At 39.9% G+C, this 23,288-nt stretch overlaps 1 protein-coding gene across 2 annotated transcripts in view; it reads left to right on the forward strand.

The window, feature by feature from the left end:
• ogfod3 (2-oxoglutarate and iron dependent oxygenase domain containing 3) overlaps positions 1-23,288 on the forward strand; it is a 112,633-nt gene that overhangs the window by 27,549 nt on the left and 61,796 nt on the right. For both annotated transcript variants that reach the window (XR_011883069.1, XM_072242521.1), the window contains exon 3: positions 17,971-18,046. Coding sequence is in view for 1 of the 2 variants with exons in the window: in XM_072242521.1 (XP_072098622.1) it covers positions 17,971-18,046 (76 nt within the window). In the remaining variant the exon portion in view is untranslated. The remainder of the gene's footprint in view (positions 1-17,970; positions 18,047-23,288) is intronic.

Genomic DNA, 23,288 nt, shown 5'->3' on the forward strand with positions numbered 1-23,288 from the left:
CTAGTGATCCCTACCTCAAGCTGCTTTTAAAAAGCCATCTTGTAGGTGTTCCACTATTTCCTTCTCTTGGAATCCAGCACCCCTTGATTTTCCCAATCTACCTGCGTATTAAAAATATTGTAACATTGCCCTTTTTATGTGCCTTTTCTGTCTCCTTTTGCAATTTGGACCTCACATCCTGGCTACTCTATATAATTCCCATCAGGGTCTTTTCAACCATGCAGTTTCTTAACCCTACCCACAAGGATTCTACATTTTCTGATCCTATGTCAGTTCTCTCTCAGGATTTAATTATTTTTTTTACCAATAGAGCCACTCCACCCGCTCTTCCCACCCTGTCTGTCTTTTCTATTGGATGTGCATACTTAAAAGTTTAACTCCCACCTGTGATCTTCTTTCAAACACAACTATGTTGCCCACAATGTCATACCTGCCAATTTCTAACTGCGCTATAGTCTCATCTTAAACTCAAGAGATTCTGCAGTTGCTGGAAATCCAGTGCAACACATACAAAATGCCGGAGAAACTCAGCAGGTCAGGTCAGGGAATAAACAGTTGATGTTTTGGGCCAAGACCCTACTTCGATACATCTCATCTACCTTATTATGTATACTGTATGCATTCAAGTATAACCTTTTTAGTCCTGTGTTTGTTCACCACTTTTCAATTTTGTCTCCACCTTGCCTAAAGTCAAATTCTTATTTTTTTCTAAACTTAGTTTTTTTTCTTTATTCTGAAGACTTCAGCAACCTCTCCTGCACTTTACTTCCCTTTTACTTTATCCATACTTTTCCAAGCTGTTGAACTCACCTCCCTACTTTAAATCCCTAATTTAAAGCCCTATCCTCAGCCCTAGTGCTGTGTTTTATGAGGATCCTGGTCTCAACATAGTTTAGGTGAAGCCTGTCCCATTGGATCAGCTCTCTCTTCCATTACTGATGGCCAGTGTCCCACCAATTCAAATCCACTTTTCCCTCACCAATCTTTGAGCCACACATTTAATTCTCTGATTTAATTAACTCTGTGTCAATATGCATGTGGCTCAGGTAACAAACTAGAGATTATTACCTTTTTGGTTTTGTGATTTTATTTCGTCCCTAGCTTCTCAAATCCCTCAGCCCAGCCTCTTTCCGTGTTCGTTATTATGTTGTTGATGCCCATGTGGACAACAACTGGAGGTCAACTGGACAGCCTACAATCTGGTATTTTACACTGAATTTAATAAATATTGAATTCTCTGCCTTTTGGTACACTGCTCCCCCTCTGTCTGCTACTCTTTCTCCTCCTGATCTACCCAGCCTTTTCTCTCCTCCACTGGCTCCATCGGCCCATTTCCCACACATTCTTCCCCTCTGCTCTCCCCATGTCTCTCCCTTTAATCCATGCTCCACCTTCTCCTGTCGGACTCCATCTCACCCGCCAGTTCTTGCTCTACTTCCCCCCCCCCCGCCCGCCACCTTTTCATACTGGTTACCTCCCTTGTATCGTTTTGTTCACCTGAAGAGTCTTGACCTGAAACATTGACTGTCCATTTCTCTTCATAGATGCTGCTCGACCTGTTGAGTTCCCCCATCAGATTGTTGCTCCAGATGCCAGCATCTGCATACTCCTGTGTCTCCCTGTTGTTAAGAGTGAACACAACATCTTTGGGCACTGCTGTGATCTCCCTATTCCTGCCAGCTTTTTCAAAGCCCTCCCCAACCTGTGTGCCAGGTTGAACCTGACTCTTCACAACATCCTCAAAGCTCAGCTTCAGCAACCTCCCACCCACCCCTCCACCCAGCCACCCCTTCATCACTTCTACACTTTCAAAGTTGCCCACATCTGACCCACCCTGAAGTCAACTGCAGCTAAATGTCTGAGCCATACCTGAAACTTCAGATGGTTATTTACAGTGATCTAATGCCTACATCTTAACTTGTGTGCTTACCTACCACCTCACAATCATGCTGATGTACACTGGTTACCTGTACACCAATACCTCAGATATAAAGGATGCCTTCATGGCCTTGTTACTCTGTTTAATTTCCTCCTGTACTGCCTTCCACCTTCCAAACACAATTCCAGTGATGGAATTGGGAGTACATAACCAGTCCCAGTTATGTACTTTCACCTCTGTTCTGTTTGCACCTCTGGGGCCAACTTTCAGCAACCCAAACCTCTCCTTTATAATTCTTTCCCTAAATGTAATTGCAATAGCCCTACCTAAAATCTACGTTATGGCTTCAAGCCGGTTTTTGATAACCCATCTCTGCAGAACTGCAGAACATTTTTCTACATTAAGAATGACCCCAGTAATTTAATTGGTATCAGTAAGTGAGGCTCTGTGCCAACTGAAAAGCAGTGTTCTCTGAAGCCAAGGTGAATGCGGCTTCTGAAGGCACATTATATTTAGAGCCAGTGGCACAAGAGGAAGGAAATACCGATTTCTTGTTTTATTTTAAACTAAGCAGCCAAAATGTAGACATATGCCACTTCTGTGGTCTATTTTTGATGTGAAAGATGTTGCAGAAAAGACACTTAAAGAAGAGGCATATACAATATTTTGACACAGTGTGAGTTCTAAAAGCCTTTCAGTTGTCATGGAAAGCAAATGCTGGTGAGGAAAGTAGCTCAGCAAGTTAAGAAAGAAAAACGATCAATAGTAGAAAATGATGCAGTGCTGATTTTAGCCCAGAGAAAATGATCAGAACACCACAGTACATTTTACAATTTCAGATTGAATGTCCTTTGTAAACAGAGGAATAATATTGAATAGTTTTAGTAATATTTTATTCTACTTCCAGACTGAAATAATTTTAGGTCCTGTAGTCTGTGGAAAGAACTTAAATACATTCTTAAATTGTGGAACTTCTTAGAGATTTATTGTCTTCCTGCTCTGTTAAAAGTCAACATTTTGCACCTGTGCATTTGGGGTGTCAAACTGGATTGCCCTAGAAATCGGTGTGGAAACCTTGATGCAAACAAATCTTGCCCAGTAAGTCTTGCTCATTATAATAGTTCCCGCACGTAGATGGCTGTTCAATGGGTCATTGCCTCAATCAGAGGTTTAAGTTTGTGACTGGCTACCCCTATTGAAATGACTCAATTGCAGCATTCCACTGAAGTGAGGTCCCCAGTATCCTTGTTAATATTTATGTCTCAGTGAACATAAAAATTACAGTCTTCTAGCCACAGTTATAATCACAGCTCTCTGTGCATGGAAGCTTATTTACTGTAACTTTTGCCGCAGTTCCTAAAATATAAAAAGGATTGCACTTCGACAATTAAATATTTTGGGATGTGAGAGACAGTATTTAAATACAGATCTTCCATGGAGCTAAAATTCAGTTTTATAAAACTTGTACAAGATTTTGTACAAAACTTGGAAAAATATTCTCAGCACAATTTTTAATTATATTAACTGATAGCTTTTATGTTGCTGCATCATTCTGAATGACTTGAGTTCAGTTTGAAGGGAAATGCACTCAGTGGCCAGTTTATTAAGTATACCTGTACACTTGCTCAATTAATGCAAATATCAAATCATCCAATCATGTCGCAGCATCTCAATGCATAAAAGCATGCAGGCATGGTCAAGAGGTTCAATTGTTTTTCAGACCAAACATCAGAATGGGGAAGAAATGTGATTAAGTGACTTTGACTGTGGAATGATCGTTGGTTCCAGATGGGGTGGTTTGAATATCTCAGAAATTGCTGATCTCCTGGGGTTTTCGTGTACATCTGTCTCTAGAGTTTGCAGAGAATGGTGTGCAAAATCAGAAACATCCCATATGCTGCAGTTCTGTGGGCAAAAGTGCCTTGTTAATGAGGGAGGTCAGTGGATAATGGTTAGATTGGTTCAAACTGACAAGAAGGCAACCGTAAGTCAAACAACCATGCATTACAACAGCTTTCTGCAGAAGAGCATCTCTGAATGCACAATACGTCAGAGCTTGGCGTGAATGGGCTACAGCAGCAAAAGACCAGAAACATACACTCACTGGCCATTTTATAAAGTGCTTCAAGTACCTAATAAAGTGGCACTGAGTGTATATGAAATGATAGATGTGGGTATAATTACAATGTTTTAAGGACAAATGACAGAAAGTTTGTGAGGGTTATGAGCCAAATACAGGCATGTGGAACAAACTCAAGAAGGTGATGCTGTTGACATGGATGAGATGAGCTGAATCATCTGCTTCCGTGATATATAACTGACTTTATTTATCTATTCATAAAATATACTTCCTGATGTCTGTTTGCAAGCTCTGATCACTGAATTGGTGACAGGTATGTACACATGCATTTATAACACATTGTGCTAGTCAATATTATAACCATCTAACAACTACAGCACGGAAACAGGCCATCTCAGCCCTTCTAGTCCGTGCCGAACTCTTACTCTCACCTAGTCCCACCGACCTGCACTCAGCCCATAACCCTCCATTCCTTTCCTGTCCATATAGCTGTCCAATTTAACTTTAAATGACAACATCGAACCTGCCTCAACCACTTCTGCTGGAAGTTCGTTCCACACAGCTACCACTCTCTGAGTAAAGAAGTTCCCCCTCATGTTACCTCTAAACTTTTGCCCTTTAACTCTCAACTCATGTCCTCTTGTTTGAATCTCCCCCACTCTCAATGGAAAAAGCCTATTCACGTCAACTCTATCTACCCCCCCTCATAATTTTAAATACCTCTATCAAGTACCTGCTCAACCTTCTACGCTCCAAAGAATAAAGACCCAACTTGATCACCCTTTCTCTGTAACTTAGGAGATGAAACCCAGGTAACATTCTAGTAAATCTTCTGTGTACTCTCTCAATTTTGTTGACATCTTTCCTATAATTCGGTGAGCAGAACTGTACACAATATTTTGGTAAGGGAATTACTTAAGGCATTAGTCTGTAACCTTCACCATAAATATGTAGAGTAATGAGATTGTCATGTCAATCAACCCTGATTTCATCTCATTAGCTCCCAAATTGACACTCAATACTCCAGCTTCTAACCTTGAACCAGCAACAGGAAGGATTATCTCTTCACCACCCTACAAGCATTAACTAAGGGCATCACTCCTGCTTGTGCCATGTGGTTGCTCTCAAGTTTGGTGAATTTGTTGATATTTGTGATTGGAAGAAAGAACATAGAAAGCAAAAGGTTTTCAGTAAGAAATTATGTTTTTATGGATTCTAGGAATAAATCTCTTGATTGGACATCAATCGGGGAGTGCATGAGTCATCTGTGCTTCAGTAAAGCCTTGTGAAAATTGACCATCTGCTCTGGGCATTTCAGAAAAGGGCTGGTATCATACAGGTAGCAGTTCACCATACTGACTGGCTCAACGACGAGCAGTGGAGAGGCTTTAAAATCCGTAGAAGTCCAGGCACTAAATGCTCATGGCTTAGAATCAAAATATTTTATACATCTGAATTTCACAGCTTATTTCTGGCTCAAATAGGATTGGAAAAGCAAAGTCAATTTTTTTTGTGATTGAAATCAATACCAAGCTTAATTCAAAACTGTAGTTGAAATGAATTAGCTTAAGATGTTACACGTTAGCTCATACTGTGTAGTTTTTAAATTGCCTTTCGCAGTTCAAATTAGTTGATTTGAAAATTCTGTTCTCTTCTGGTTTCACGATCTTGTGATATATGTCTAGAGAACTATGGTTTAGTTCATTTGCAATTGCAATAGTATCCATGGGATATCCAAGGTGCAATTCTTTATTTGCTTGTAGATTTATTAATTATCATGAAATATGATAGATAAATCATCAGAAAGAATAGATTTGTCAAGAAATTTTCTTTGTTCTTATTTATTTGCTGGTCTTGTTAACATATTCTGGCAAGCATTAGGTCATGTGGAACTGGTTGTTAGTGAAAACATTTGTATTGATTTCTTCTATAGCATAGAAATGTACAAAGCAGTGAAAGAGCTCACTGATAAATATGTTGCATCAGAATCTGGTTTAATATCACTGGCAATATGTAATCATAGAGAAAAAATGTGATTTAATGTAAATTATATTATAATGGCTCCGTCTGTCTAAGTAGACAATGAATGCGCCCGGTTTAGGACTCTAGTGACCTCTCCGGGGCGCAGACCTGGGTGATGAATATGGAGATCCTGGGCTGCCCAGACATCAAGATCCCCCTCTCGGCCTCGCGGATGTGGTCCAAAGGAATGCGAAGCAGTACATTTGGCATCAGCTTGGCTGCAGGAGCTGCTGGGAGGTGATGTGATACGTCGTCCAACCGCCTTAGGGGCTCCACTCCGGATTTGTATAGGGTTTACTCCTTAGCCTTCTCTTCTCCCGAAGATACCCACAAGACAGTGGGATCGGTAATCCTGGATAGGGGCCCATACCAAGTACTGTCAGCCGGAGCCAGCTGAGCCTGGGACTCGAGGAAGGCAGGGTTGTCACGCCTTGTAGTAGTGACATATGGAGGCACTACCCACTACCAAGAGGAATATATATATAAAAGAGTTAAATAAGCAGTGCAAAATATAGTAAGGTTTAATGTCCATTCAGAAATCGGATAGCGGAGGAAAAGAATCTGTTCCTGAGTCACTGAGCGTGTGCCTTCATCAGACTGCAGAGTCCTTGAAACAGTCTTGGAATATTCAATTTAGTTCAGTTCAATTTAGCGCTATGCCATTTGTTGCCTGCGGGCCGCAGAGCCAGTCTGCTTTGATCTGTGTGTTATTTGCTTGTTTTTTTGCTGTTTGGGTGTCTGATGTTTTCTTTGATGGGGTTCCATGGTGTTTGTTTCGTAGCTGTGTATGGGAAGACAAATCTCACTGTGGTATACTGCACACGTTGATAATGTACGTACTTTGAATCTACAGTATACTACCTCAATCTAATAACCTATCAATCTCCACTTTGTGGGGAGAGTTCTAGATTTTTACTGTTGCATTTGAGAAATGCTGCTGCCATATTTGATTTCTAAATGATTCGGCTCTAATTTTAAGATGCCATTGTTTAAAGAATTTGTCTTCAGACTGAATATTCATTTTCTCCTCCCTTCAAAGCAGGGGTTCCCAGACTAGGGTCTATGGACCCCTCCGTTAATGGTAAGGATTCGTGGCATAAGCAAGGTTGGAAATCCCTGCTTTAAAGCATGGTTAAATAAGGAGCTGAAATAGTTTTAAGGGCAAAATGAGCCGCTAAACTCCACTGAAGGCTCGAAGACGTAAATAACATTTGATGAAAGCTTTATATTCAAAGTTTGGCAATGACACAACAGTAGGTCAATATTTATAAGCAGTATAAATTGAAGCAAAAAATTACAGATTTATAGAATTAGTGAAGCACAGGAACAGGTCCTTTGACCCTTGTGTATATCAGTGGAGAGTGAAGCTCTGTTGTGGCACTCCAGGTTTTTTAGCGGCACTCAATGGACAGGCCTCAAGCTGCAGAATTGCTTGCTTTTCAGCCGCCGGAGGAGAGGCCTGTGAGCCATCGTGTTCTCCTGGGGATGGCGTAGAGCAGTTGTGGCGGCTGAAGATTTAAAATGGACTGTATACATATATATTTGTCTGGTTGTGTTTTTACTAATGTTATACTGGTATATATGCTTGTATATGCGAGGACTGAGCTTCAAAGCCACGGTGTTGCCTAGCAGGCGTCGGGGACCAGTCAACAGATGATATTGGTAGGTTGGGGGGGTTTGGACTGTTTATATACATCCATATTCTGAGTTGTTGTACTTTTACTGATATTCTATGTGGATTTATTCACTTGTATGCATCAAGCCACAGTGTCAGGGGGTTGGTGGGGAGGTGGGCCTTGGATTTCTCATTACGTGATTGTGATCTTTGGTGTGCTTACTCTGTGTGACTGTTGGTAATGTGCCTTTGCACCTTGACCCCGTAGTAATGCGGTCTCGTGTGTATTCATATATGGTTAAATGACAATTAAGCTTGAATTGAAGGTAAATGCTTGAAAAGATCAGCAAGATGTTTATGGAAGGAAAGTATAGGGATAACATTTTAGGGTGATGTCATTTTACCAAATGGCCGGCTGGTGGCGTAGTGGCATCAGTGCCGGACTTCAGAGCGATGGCTCTGGAGTTCGAATCCAGCAGGCTCCCTTGCATGCTTTCCATCTGTGCTGGGTTGAGTATCGAGCTAGCAACTCAGCCTTGTAAAAATAAGAAAGCCTGCTAAAACGTCGTCATGGCAGCATCCCAATGACTCCATTTGGAGTTAAGGGCTTTCTTCTTCTTCTTCTTCTTCTTCCTCTTCCTCTTCCTCTTCCTCCTCCTCTTCCTCCTCCTCCTCTTCCTCCTCCTCCTCTTCCTCCTCCTCCCTCCTCCTCCTCTTCCTCCTCCTCCTCTTCCTCCTCCTCCTCTTCCTCCTCCTCTTCTCCTCCTCCTCCTCTTCCTCCTCCTCCTCTTCCTCCTCCGCTTCCTCCTCCTCTTCCTCCTCCTCTTTCTCTTCTCCCCAAGCGATGCATTTCAAATATTTCTACTTTAATTGGCTGAAGCTATTTATAACCAGTTAGAATCCAGGTGTAGAGTTCATTATTTCTCTGGACTTGATGATGTTTGGAAAAGGTGCAGAAGGAAATTGGATAAGATACATATTTTTAAACATATAAATGTGAATAAAGTAAAACCAGATTACTACTACCAGCCAAGAATGCAAAGAGTGAATAATCAAAAGAAATATTAGTACAAAATATATTGGGAGTTTCTTCAGTATATTAAAATGAGTATTTGAATTAAGGTAGTAGAGGAAAAAGCTATGATGTTGCTCGAAATACACCTGGATGCTCTGATGAAAAAGTTGTGCATAATGAACTTGGAAATACTGTATATGAACTACTTTTTCCCCTGGCTTCTGTTATGTACTATCAGTTTAAAAATATGTTTGTTCTGTTGCAGAAACTATATGATTTGAATCTTAATTGGAGTTTATTTAAGTAGCTGATGAGAGTGTAGATCTTTTGTTCACTGTCATTATAAGTGATTACACTGAACCGTGCATTCTTTTTTGAAAATATATCTAATTACATGGTTCCCTTAGTAGGAGGCATTCCATTTCTATGACATTTTGATTTTGCTTCCCAGCTGCACCTCACATTTTTACTGTAAATTGAGAAGAGGGCGAGGTAGAAGGTGGAACAGAGATCTGGAGAATCTGATCTCAACAGGAAACAAATTAGCAGTCTTTTTGAAGCTGATGCATTATTCTGCAGCACATGTAGGAAATTGAATGTTACTCTTGTATTGCCAGTAAAAACCAGCATAAGAACCAGAGCTGTCAGGCTGGGTAACTGCTTCTTACCCAGGCTATTAGACTTCTTAACACCCTGCTGCCACCCGGCATGCACATACGCTTTGTCTGAATGTCCTGCCGTGACCCCTCACCCCTACTCCCCAACTCACAGATACACTCTCATCTTGCACTGGTCACTTTTCACCTTTTATTGCTGCTGTTTCACATATTTATACAACTGTTGATTTGATTATAGTAGTGCCAGTGTCATTACACAGTCTGACATAAACAGGCACTTCACATCATATCAACACACATAAAAAGTGCTGGTGAACACAGCAGGCCAGGCAGCATCTATAGGAAGAGGTACAGTCGATGTTTCGGGCCAAGTCCATTCGGACTAACGAAAGGTCCCGGCCCGAAACGTCGACTGTACCTCTTCCTATAGATGCTGCCTGGCCTGCTGCATTCACCAGCACTTTTTATGTGTGTTGTTTGAATTTCCAGCATCTGCAGATTTCCTTGTGTCTGTGTTTTTAACTTCACATCATATGTCACTCAGAACTTGTGCAAATATTATTCTTCTGACTGTGCGTATTGGATCGTAACTGTATGACCCCAGAGGATCGATGTTTTGTTTAGCTGTGTACGTGTGTATGGCTGAATGACAATAAATTTGAACTTGAAAAATTTTGTTTTGTGGCAAATGTTTTAAAGTCGGGGATTGCTGCAGTTTAAGCTGATAACTGTTTAGCTGGGTTTGGGAAGCAGGCAGGCTGTATTAGGGGACTATCAAATGATGTGACGTTACCAAACTTACTAAGAACTGGCATTGAATTAATGTGAATGGTGAGGGGTTGGTTGATTATTTACTTATTTATCCATCCACATATCTAACAATGTGGAATAGGGCCTTTCCAGCCCTTTGAGCCATGCCGACCAGCAATCCCTCTGATTTAATCGTAGCCTAATCACGGGACAATTTACAATGACCAATTAACCTCCCACCGGTAGGTCTTTGGACTGCAGAGGAAACTCATACGGGGAAAAATGTACAAACTCCTTACAGGCAGCAGCAGGAATTGAACCTGGGTCACTTATACTGCAAGACATTGTGCTAACCATTACACTACCGTGCTGCCCTATGTGGTTTTGTTGTATTGGATCATACCTTAGTTTACAAACACCTTTATCTTCCATCATTTGATTGTTTATTTTAAATGGTGAAAAGCTTCAGACAGTAGTAGATAATCCTAAGCATTCTTGTAAAGAGGGCTCCATCTTGAGAAGGGTTTGAATAATTAATTACTGGTTAAACTGTTATCAATTTGCATAGTTAATTCTGCCAATATATTCACTGGACAATCTAACAATCTATGTTCCAAGCCTATTCTGGTATCTGTCCCCCACTTTTCCTTCGCTACATCGACGACTGCATTGGTGCTGCTTCCTGCACGCATGCTGAGCTCATTGACTTTATTAACTTTGCCTCCAACTTTCACCCTGCCCTCAAGTTTACCTAGTCCATTTCTGACACCTCCCTCCCCTTTCTAGATCTTTCTGTCTATCTCTGGAAACAGCTTATCTACTGATGTCTACTATAAGCCTACTGACTCTCACAGCTATCTGGACTATTCCTCTTCTCACCCTGTCTCTCGCAAAAATGCCATCTCCTTCTCGCAATTCCTCCGTCTCCACCGCATCTGCTCTCAGGATGAGGCTTTTCATTCCAGGACGAGGGAGATGTCCTTTTTTAAAGAAAGGGGCTTCCCTTCCTCCACCATCAACTCTGCTCTCAAACGCATCTCCCTCATTTCACACACATCTGCTCTCACTCTATCCTCCCGCCACCCCACTAGGAATAGGGTTTTCCTTGTCTTCACCTACCACCCCACCAGCCTCCGGGTCCAACATATTATTCTCCGTAACTTCTGCCACCTCCAACGGGATCCCACCGCTAAGCACATCTTTCCCTCCCCATCTCTCTCTGCTTTCCGCAGGGATCGCTCCCTAAACGACTCCCTTGTCCATTCGTCCCCACCCCCCCATCCCTCCCCACCGATCTCCCTCCTGGCACTTATCCTTGTAAGCAGAACAAGTGCTACACATGCCCTTACACTTCCTCCCTCACCGCCATTCAGGGCCCCAGACAGTCCTTCCAGGTGAGTCGACACTTCACCTGTGAGTCAGCTGAGGTGATATACTGCGTCCAGTGCTCCCCATGTGGCCTCCTATATATTGGCGAGACCCGACGCAGACTGGGAGATCGTTTTGCCGAACACTTACGCTCTGTCTGCCAGAGAAAGCAGGATCTCCCAGTGGCCACACATTTTAATTCCACGTCCCATTCCCATTCTGATATGTCTGTCCACGGCCTCCTCTACTGTAAAGATGAAGCCACACTCAGGTTGGAGGAACGACACCTTATATTCCGTCTGGGTAGCCTCCAACCTGATGGCATGAACATTGACTTCTCAAACTTTCGCTAATGCCCCACCTCCCCCTCGTACCCCATCCGTTATTTATTTATATACACACATTCTTTTTCTCTCTCTCCCTTTTCTCCCTCTGTCCCTCTGACTATACCCTTTGCCCATCCTCTGGATTTTACCCCCTTCCTCCTTTTCTTTCTCCCTAGGCCTCTTGTCCCATCATCCTCTCATATCCCTTTTGCCAATCACCTGTCCAGCTCTTGGCTCCATCCCTCCCCCTCCTGTCTTCTATCATTTCAGATCTTCCCCTCCCCCCTACCACGTTCAGATCTCTCATTAGCTCTCCTTTCAGTTAGTCCTGATGAAGGGTCTTGGCCCAAAACGTCAACTGTACCTCTTCCTAGAGATGCTGCCTGGCCTGCTGCATTCACCAGCAACTTTTATGTGTGTTGCTTGATATTCCAGCATCTGCAGATTTCCTCGTGTTTGTGTTAATATGTTCACTGGATCTCTTTTATTTGCTTATATTTAAATACAAATTAGTTTGAAGTGCTTTTAAGTGAATTCATTCTGTTTTCTGTGGATTATGCATTGCACTCAATTAGAAAACTTCAACTTTGAAGTAATTAATGCAATCCAGATTTATGTTAACATAAATGGAGGGCTTACTTTATAGCCAGTTGTGCATTCGATGGACTTTTTTCTAATTGTGCTAATTTAAAAGCTTCCCTCCATCTGATTTTAATCTTAGTTTATAATTTTATGTTTTCTGGAGGATTTCCATGCTGTGTAACATACAGTAATAAGATAGGGCAGAGGTAAGAAAGAACACTGAATCTAGGAGCACAGTGAGATATTGAAAGCATGATCTCCATACCAAAATATTTAGATGTATTTATTATTGTATCTTTCCTCCCTATGTTAAAGCAGTTTTGCTTTATCATCTTGATTCCATTTCATAACTGCAAAAGCAATTATCGCCGGACAAACTTCTTTCCTTTTGCTTATTCCTTGATGTATTCTTGCATTTCTGACAACAGTTGGCATTGGTGCGTTATTGTCACATGTATGGAGATACCGTGTAAACTTAATTTTGCATTCTATCATACAGAAAATGTCTTCATATCAGAACCTCAAAGTGGTACAAGGGAAAATCAATAGTAGAATACAAAGTAACGTATTACTGTTACAGAGAAAGTGCAGTCCTGGCAGGGAATAAAGACCGCGGCCAAGGTGAGATAGATCGAGTAACACACATCAAAGTTGCTGGTGAACGCAGCAGGCCAGGCAGCATCTCTAAGAAGAGGTACAGTCGACGTTTTGGGCCGAGACCCTTCGTCAGGACAGAAGGGTCTCGGCCCGAAACATTGACCTTACCTCTTCCTCAAGATGCTGCCTGGCCTGCTGCGTTCACCAGCAACTTTGATGTGTGTTGCTGGAATTTCCAGCATATGCAGAATTCCTCATGTTTAAGAGATAGATCAAGTGTCCATTTTGCCATGCAAGTGGTCTGTTCAGTAGTTTTAACAGTGGGATAAGCTGCCTTTGAGCCTGCTGGTACGTATTTTCAGGCGTTTTTAATCTTCTGCCTGTTGGGAGAAGGGAAGAGAGAGAGAGAATGACTGGTATGGGTGGGGCTTTTAGACCATAAGATATTGGAGCAGAATTAAGCCATTTGGCCCGTTGAGTCTGCTCTGCCATTTCATCATGGCTGATCCATTTTCTCTCTCAGTCCCAGTCTCCTGCTTTCTCCCTGTATCCCTTAAAGTCTTGACCAATCAAGAATCTATCAACCTCTGCCTTAAATATACCTAATGACCTGGCCTCCACAGCCGTTTATGGCAATGAATTCCACAGATTCACCACTCTCTGGCTAAAGAAATTCCTCCTCATCTCTGTCCTAAGAGGATGCCCCTCTTTTCTTTTGATCATGTTGGCTGCTTTACTGAGGCAGTGATAGGTCTATTTGGAGGCCAGGGATGGGGAGACTGGTTTTATAATGTGCTGAGGTGTGTTAATCTTTATCTTCCTTCGGGGCATTCACTTTGGAATTGGCAGTTGCTCTGAACCAGAGGCTAGTACTGTTCTTTTGTTCCCTTCCCTTCACCTTTCTCTCCATAGATTTTCTCATTTCTTCCCTATGTTGGCCTCCTTTGTTCTTTACTGTCAGTACTTAATCTCACCTTGTTCACTCCAACCCTTCCAGATACTTGTAATTCATTCAGAGCTCCTCTAAGCCTCAGTTTGCTGATGTTCCACTCATTTACATGGCTTTGCTTGCAACGTTATCCAAAAATGTGGTGCCAGGTTCTGTGTATCTGAGTGCCATACAGCTTTACTGTGGTATGCAAAAGTTTGGACACCCCTGGTCAAAATTTCTGTTACTGTGAATAGCTAAGCGAGTAAAATAAAGTTAAAGATGACACATTTCTTTAACATTTTGAGCAAGAAAACATTTTTATTTCCATCCTTTATGGTTTTAAAATAACAAAAAAGGAAAAGGGCCCGAAGCAAAAGTTTCGGCACCAAAAATAGGCCAAAAAGTTCTATTCAAAAGGTTCAAAGGAACATCTAAACAAGCCTGATGCATTTTGGAAACAAGTCCTGTGTACTGATGAAGTTAAAATAGAACTTTTTGACCGCAATGAGCAAAGGTATGTTTAGAGAAAAAAGGGTGCAGAATTTCAGGAAAAGAACCCCTCTGTAACTGTTAAGCACAGGGGTGGATCGATTATGCTTTGGGCTTGTGTTGCAGCCAGTGGCGTGGGGAACATTTACTAGCAGAGGGAAGAATGAATTCAATTAAATACCAGCAAATTCTGGAAGCAAACATCACACTGTCTGTAAAAAAGCCGAAAATGAAAAGAGGATGGCTTCTACAACAGGATAATGATCCTAAACACACCTCAAGATCCACAATGGACTACCTCAAGAGGCACAAGCTGAAGGTTTTGCCATGGCCCTCACAGTCCCCTGACCTAAACATCGAGAATCTGTGGATAGACCTCAACAGAGCAGTGCATGCAAGACAGCCCAAGAATCTCACAGAACTAGACGCAAGGAAGAATGGGCAAAAATCCCCCAAACAAGAATTGAAAAACTCTTAGCTGGCTACAAAAAATGATTACGAGCTGTGATACTTGCCAAAGGGGGTGTTACTAAGTACTGCCATGCAGGGTGCCCAAACTTTTGCTTTGGGCCTTTTTCCTTTTTTGTTATTTTGAAACTGTAAAGGATGGAAATGAAAAAGTTTTCTTGCTTAAAATATTAAAGAAATGTGTCATCTTTAACTTTGTGCCTTTTGGAAATCAGTTCATCTTTTACTCGCTTAGCTATTCACAGTGACAGAAATTTTGACCAAAACTTTTGCATGCCACTGTATCTTTTCTCCAAGTTTTTCTAAGTTGCCATTCTTCTATGCCATTAATATGCTAACCTGGAATCTAGCCTGGGTAGCCACAATTTATGTTAACTGGAAAAGACTGCACTCTTTATAGCCTGTGGATATCCTCTGTGATGAGGATCCTGGTTTGCTATGTTTCTTTTTGATACTTAAGCAGTTTTGATATAGTTGTTAATATCATCGTCCTCTGGCGGCTTCTGTCTCTATTGTCCACGAGTAAGACCACTCTTTGCTTACATTCCACTCTTCATTCACAGTTGCATTCAACGTCTAAGACCAAAGAACTGATTATGGACTTCAGAAAGGGTAAGATGAGGGAACACACACTAGTCCTCAGAGGGGGACCAGAAGTGACAAGAGTGAGCAATCTCGAGTTCTTGAGTGTCAGTATCTTCTGAGGATCTATCCTGGGCCCAATATATCGATGCAGCTACATTTCATTAGGAGTTTGAGGAGATTTGTTATGTCACCAAAGATACTCACAAATTTCTACAGATGTGTGGAAGGCATTCTAACTGGCTGGATCACTGTCTGGTATTGGGAAGGGGTGGGGAGGGGTACTGCATAGAATCAAAAGAAGCTGCAAAGAGTTGTAAACAGTCAGCTCCATAGTATCCAAGGTGCCTTCAAGCCGCGATGCCTTAAAAAGGCAGCATCCATCATTAAGGATGCACATCACCCTGGTCATGCCTTGTTCTCTTTGCTACCATCAGGAAGGAGGTACAGAAGCCTGAAGACACACACTCAATGATTCAGGAACAGCTTCTTCCCCTCTGGCAACCAATTTCTGAACGGACATTAAATCCATGAACACTACCTCAATACTTTATTATTTCTATTTTTTGCACTTCTTATTTAATTTAACTATTTAATATATATATTTACTGTAATTCATGTTTTTTCATCTATGATATGTACTGCTGCCGCAAAGACAGCAGAGTTCATGACGTATGCTGGTGATATTAAACCTAATTCTGATTCTGAGTTCAAAATATCAACTGAAATAGTTTCTTTTTCTGTGTATCTGGAAAACACCTGAGAATAAATGCTTAATACTCAAAATAATTTCAGTAACTAGAGAACCAAGGAAGTGGAAACAGTGTGTTCACCGCATGGCTTTTAAAGACAAAATGTCAATTTTTCTCCCATTAGCAATCCCCAGGAATGCTATTTTTAACTCATTCTGGGAGATGAGTGGATGAGGGGAATGTAATTTGTAAAGTAAATGTCAATAATCCACTTCACCTGAGTCACATGTTAAGAGTACAGATCCAGACACGTCCTGCCAGATTAACATAGTTGCCAGCTACTGTCTGGTAATGAACGTACTGACATGGGGGATAAAATTACCTGATCATATTTGCAGATAGGTTGAACCAGTGGTAAAACACCCGAGATACAATTCTTGTATAATGTAAGGTCAACCTCAATAGTATGCATTAGATGGATCAGCAGAAACCTAAACACAGATTCTAAGAGGTGCAGTGAGTTGTGACCAGACACGGAAGAATTGTACCGGTCTACAATCTGAAATCTCAAAATCAAAAGTCATCCATCTAGTAGTACAAGGCAGTGAAAGAAAGGCAGGTATAGTCTACCATTATAATGCAGTTTTTCTCCTACAAGGACAGCTAGCCTTTCCCAAGCTGTTTTTCTCCCCCAGATTAGTGAAAAAGCTTTTTAAAAAGTGTTATTTTCTACAAATTTTTGTATAATTTTGTAAACCCAGTGAGTGCAGCTAAAATTGCAGTGGTGAGAAGAGTGTATTAATGAGAATTTTAAATATAGTTCAGTAGAACTAATACTTTGCAAATGATTTGTCCAAAGAAAATTGGTCTTCAATGGGAAGATTTTGCTGGGTTTTGCTTGTTCTTCTGCAGCATTCTTGACACAGGTGCCAACAGCTTTGGGTTTATTGGTCTGATTGTGGAAGTTTGAATGTATTGGCTGTAATCAGTCAATGATTTTTTTTTCCTGCTACTAGATTTCATAATGGGATCTACACATTTCTTTACCATTCATTTGGGCTTCCAGATCCTGAATCAGCAGTAACATGACTCTTGAATGAGGTTTGTTGGCCTAATGGGAATCAAAGGAAGAATAATGTTAGTTACATTTCATTTCTTATAATTATTTGAAACTTCTATTAGTTTTCATGCTGCTAAATGATAGACAAATTCAGGACCTAGGTTGAAAGCTTTGACAGACAGGATAGCTGGTTGTGTGGTTTCGATGGTGTACTGAGAATGTAATGGATAGAGGCCGTCCTATCCTGCACATGGGACTTGGTTACTTTGCCTCTTTTCAAAACATCACTACATGGCTTCAAGCTGATCAGAAAACAAAATCATCCATTTAGATAAATCTGAGAATGGAGAGCGCAGATAAAGTTCTCTTTGAAGAAAATCAGACTTTCATGTATTACAAGATGTTAGCAGAAATGTGTTGAGATGCATATTGTCAGTTTAGAAGCATCAATGCTGCATCTCAAATGGCACGAGTGAACTCAAGTGAAAATAGCAAAAAAGTAGCTTTCTGACTGCTTCAGCTGCCTGCCTTTCATCCTGACCTTGGGTAGTGTTTTAGTGACCCATGCAAATTCTCTCTGTGGGTTTCCTGAAGGTTTGCTGGTAGGTTTGTTCGTAGGTTTGTTGGTTACTGTTAGTTACCATGTAGAATAACTTAATGGCAAAAAAAATAAGTAAAAGGATTGTGAACAGGTATGAAAGAGAATAAATTGCATCATGAATGGGGTGTAGGTACAAGATACTCTGAACTAACTGCTTTGCATTATCTCAGTCCATTGATTAGTAGTGATGCCATACGAAGTTTGGAGGTTTTCCTGTTGTTGAATACAAAACTAAGATGATATCATGAACTGCACATAAGAGAATTCTAATTTTAGTTTTTTTTAATTTTTCACAGGCTGCACACCAACAAAATGTGGCAGGGCAGTGAAAGACACAGTGGTAAATCGAGAGGAGGCAGCAAAGATGCTACGGTATATTTAATTTTTAAAAAATAATAATGTACCAGTAATTAATATCAAAAACTGAGGGAATAAATAGATTGTAAAGTTTGGTACTATTACTTGTTAGCATGAATATTTGTACTCATTCCAGACTCTCAAACACTTGTTTGTATGCTCAGACTGTGCATGTTGGGCTTTCAGTACTACAAAAGATTACAGATTGTTTAGTGTAATTTCCAGTACATAAATGTAAAGGAGAACAAAAAAATTAATATTCTGGACCTGATGCAGCACAAAAGTCGACAGTAAGATAGAGAGCACAATAAAAAAATACAATAAATATAAATACATAAGCTAGCTTATATATATATTTTGATTATATGTGTATATTGTTTTGAAATGAGCAAGGTGCCATCAGGTGAAATTTAGAAAACTGTGTAATAGATTGGTGAGGAGGTAAAGAATCAAATGTACGTTTTGTCAGTAATTGGAAATGAGAAATAGTTGACTGAATTACCTTATCCCTCCCCCTCCATTGTCCTTCAACTTCCGCTCTGCTTAGTGGGGTGTCTGAAGTCAGCAATTCAATGGATGGCTGCATATTTCTATCTCACCAATTTGTCTTTGAAGTCCATGAAAATTTAAAGAAGGTAGACAACTATAAAGTAGAAAGCAAAAGTAAACTGGTCACTCAACAGCAATTATTATTTAAACAGTATAATTAAAGTAAGCTTACAATTGAATAAATTTGCTTTTTGTGAGACCCTAGATACTGGACAGCAAATTATAAACAGAAACTGATTACGTATAACATGGGCATCAGTACAAGTTCAGTTTTTGGATTTTTAAAAAATATTTTGTATCTAAGAAGCTTCCTGTTAAGACTATTCACTCGCTCCTGAGTTACATTTCGAACAATTGTGATGTATTCATTAAGTTAGCATTGATGCCTTTCAAAAACTTCAGTTTCTTAATGCTGCCTGGGAGTTTCTTCAAAGACTGAGTTAGTTGAAAGCAGGCAGATGTTAGATACCTGAAAACAAAGGTGTTGTCCAGTTACAAAATACGCTCTTTTTGTTTATTTTAATATAGAATTTGCATTTTTTTAAATGTTACAAATCGGTAATCCTCACTAAAACCCTGAGAGTAACTGGATGCTTTGGATAACAACTGATTGCAATGTACTTATGTATATTATATTGGAAGATATTGGGGGGGGGGAAAAGTAAACTTGTAAATACCTGCTTGAGAAATAAAGGATGTATATGAAGTATGTATAATATCTGTCTTAAAAATTAATGTCCTGTATCTGTCATGGAAACAATATATCATAAACTTCCTATGAAAATTATGCAAAACTAATTATCAATATTGCATTATTAATTGAACTCCTTGCACTTATTCTCTCCAGAATTCCATTTGGTTTCAGTGCTACTTACATGACGCCAGTTGTCCTTTCCTCAACAACTTGAGTCTGAACCTTAGACTTTTCGTCGTGCATGGGCTAATTAAATCACCATTAGTTCTGCTAACCTCATCAATTCTTCCTGAACAATTTTTGCTGAATCTTTTTAAGATATTTTTGCTAACTTTGAAACTGGATTGGATAACGTATGAAAATACTGGTTTCTAATTATTCAAATGTCCATTTTTGTGCCGAGCCCTGAAATACTTCTAGAACAGAAAGTGAGAAGAACGTTACAGAATTTGTCATTTTTGGTTGGATTTTCACAAAGGTGTCCCAATGATCACAGGACTGTACCTTTGTTTCAAACTATAGAAGGTTGACTTGTCTGGAAAAGATTTTAACAATCAAACTCTTAACGCTTGGCACTTGGGCTTGTTTTTAAAATTTGTGTCTGTTATTCTAGTTTCTTATCAGTTTTGCAGTACTGGTCCTCCACTGGTTATCAATGCCTGACTTGTGTACAGCCTGTATATGTAACAAGTGTTTTGGAGACTGGCAGGATGCACTTGACAGTTACAAGCAGTTCACATGAGTGAAAACCTACTGTAACTGAGGAGGGTCTCTATATGAATCTGACCAGTGTGGTACCTCAACCATTTTCCTTGTTCTTTTTAGTTTATTCTCTCCAGTTTACTCTTGATTTTAACCCGATATGAGCTTTGGTGAGGTGGGGTGGGCGGGGATAGCGAGTGGGAGAAAACTAACTGCAGGATACTTGTAAACACAAGAGATTCTGCATATGCTGGTCATCCAGAGCAACACACACAAGATGCTGGAGGAACTCAGCAGGTCAGGCAGAGCTTACAGAAATTATTAAACAGTCGACGCTTTGAGCTGAGAGATCGACTGTTTACGTATTTCCATTGCTGCTGACTGACCTGCTGAGTTTCTCCAGTGTTTTGTGTGTGTTACAGGATACTTGTTTTGTTTTACTTTTATGAATTAAATCATTTTCTAAGCTAAAACCATAATTTGATACTGTTCTGGTCATACTGCATATGAAAGTTTGACCTTGTATTTTCATTAAATTAATAATGTTGCTTAGTAATTACCAGCTGCCTGCATTTGGAGCAGATGTCTTATCTTTTTGATTTCTTACCCCGTAGTGTTTACTTAGTGCTTCTGGTGCTGACAGCTTCATAAATTACAGTGCTGTATCTGATTAGCATGTCAAATTAATTATCTACTATACTGGGGCAGATCAATCATGCTCTTGTTGAACTTTAGGGCAAACTTCAGGGGCCAACTGAAGTATTCCTGAATTCTAAGTGTGGTGTAACCAATGTTTGATGCAGATTCAGATAACTTCCTACTTTTGAATTTTGTTTCACTGGAACCTAAACCATAGTGCCTGTTCTCCTTTTCTAGTCTAGCTAACGTATAGTAGCAATTTAATTGATTGGTGGATTGGTACCTTCCAAGTAATAAATGACCCCTTATTCTACTAGCATGCACTACCTGGCATTTTACCTTTATTGTCCATTCTTTAAGTTTATTCCTGCTGTAATTAGTCACCCTCGTTAATACTGACTAGCTGCCCAGCTCTCGCGATATGGTATCACTGGCAAATTTAGAAACTGTCCTTGTAACCTTCTTGATGAGAGAGAGGCTGGAGCAATTTCCACGCTAAACAGTGTTGCATCATTTAACCAATGTTACAGTCCTTCAAATGGTACCAACCAATGTTATGCTTGCCATGGAGTTTGAATTCCCAGGTAGATCAGATGAAAGTTGGTAGCTTTATGGTTTCAGACGCAACAAAACTGAAGATCTGGAATAACTAAAATGGCAATGAAATAACTCATCTAAGGTTTCTTTTGGGTTATCTTTAGAGAATATTGGCATACAGCAGCTACAAAAGATTGATGGTCAGAAATAATTGAAACATAAGAAATATGTAAAAACGAAAACATCTGCTGATGCTGAAGATCCAAAGTAACACACACAAAATGCTGCGGAATCTCAACAGTTCAGGCAGCATCTGTAGAAATAAACAAACAGTCGAAGTTTGGGACCGAGACCCTTCTTCAGGACTGAGAAGGAAGGGGGTAGAAATTTGTTCTTTAATTATCAAATGAGTGATGTAATCTGACCTATTTGATGCAATTCTCATGGATCAGTTCAAGCATATACGCTGTTGTTGCATGTTTGTCACCTTATTGCTTACATTGGATTCAATAAAACTACGCTGAGGAATATAAATGTATTTTTTGTAAGGTTAACAATATTAGGCAAATGTGGGTTCAGTTTGTCGCAATGCATTATGTGAAGGCAGTTGCCTTGACTTTGTGTCCACAGTTAATTTCATATAATCACGTGGAAGTACAATCCTAGTACTTTGCAAGATTGACCATTATAATTGCATGTCCTGGGCTACCTTGAAAATAAATTTTGCAGCGTTAGAGAGCACTTTGTACTTCACTTCAACTAATCATATATATATCAAATACACACACACACATACATACACAGCCTCACCTTCCTGCTGTAACTTCTCGTCTTTTTTTCTAGTCCTGATGAAGGATCTCAGCCCGAAATGTCGACTGTTTATTCATTTCCATAGATGTTGCCTGACCTGCCAAGCTCGTCCTGCATTTCGTGTTTTGCTTTGGATTTCCATCATCTGCAGATTTTTCTTGTGTTTGTGATACTAAATATATAGATACTTTTATGTTTGGTACTTCAATAATCGTGTTGATGGAATATTAAATAGTTTTATTACCTAATAAATTCCTAATGTAACTCCTTCTTGCTTGTCACAGTACCCAGCTGTTCAGATTTTGTACAAAAATAACAAGCTAAGCTAGAGAATATGATCCTAAAATGCTAAGCAAAATGTTGAAGTTAGTTTAAATGAAACTGAATTGGATGTTCAATTATCAGGAAGCAACAATCTTGGCTAGGGGCATTTATTCAGAACTATTTTTCAATTCTTCATTGGGATTTGAATTATTCAATGATTGAGCCTGTTTAAGATTTTTTTTCTGAAGCTTTTATTCCATTTTTTTCAGATTTCCCTGTCCCTGAAGTTGTTATTTTTACCACATTTTATTTCAATTAATGTGAGCTCCTGGATAAAATAAATCTGCACATGTTTCTGTTCTTGTAGTTTAATAATTGGTCGGTATTAACATTAGCATAATTTATGAAAGTAATAAAATTGTTTGTCCTATCTGAAAACAAAAATGGGATTTCTGAAGGGAACAGAAAGTTTTGTTGGTAGTATCAGATAAGGAATATATCTAGTATAAACTAAATGAGTTCTGTAGTCAGTTCTTGGGCTAATATTTTTGCTTTTACTCATAGTAGAACACTGCACTTAATGACTTACAAAACCCTTGGCTTTTATGTTGTCAAAACTTGCATATTGTTTAAAAATTTTTGGAAAACTCAACAGGCCAGGCAACATCAAGCAAGTGTTAATGTCTGCAGTCACTGATTTTTCATAGGAACATGAAAAATAAGGAAACTGATTGAAGTTGTAGAGAATGGGAAGGGGTGGGAGGTACAAATGCAATGACTGTAATGGATGGGAAAGGACAGTTTGCTGATGTTGCTATCAAAGAGAGGGTAAAGAATACTTGTTAATAATGGCTGATAGATCTAGAGGTGTTGAAATAGAGGGGAAATAGTTGAGAGGAAATAGAAAGGAGAGAGGAAAAAAAAACAATACTTCAGATACAAAACAGAGTTGTTGCTGGAAATCTGAAATTCTTAACAGTTGGCAGCTATAGAGAGAAACTAAGTTAATATTATATTTGGATGATCCTGCATCAGCACTGGCCAGCTCAGATCAAATGGAAA

The sequence above is a fragment of the Mobula birostris genome, chromosome 24 (genome assembly GCF_030028105.1).
Source record: "Mobula birostris isolate sMobBir1 chromosome 24, sMobBir1.hap1, whole genome shotgun sequence".
Taxonomy (NCBI): Eukaryota; Metazoa; Chordata; class Chondrichthyes; order Myliobatiformes; family Myliobatidae; genus Mobula; species Mobula birostris.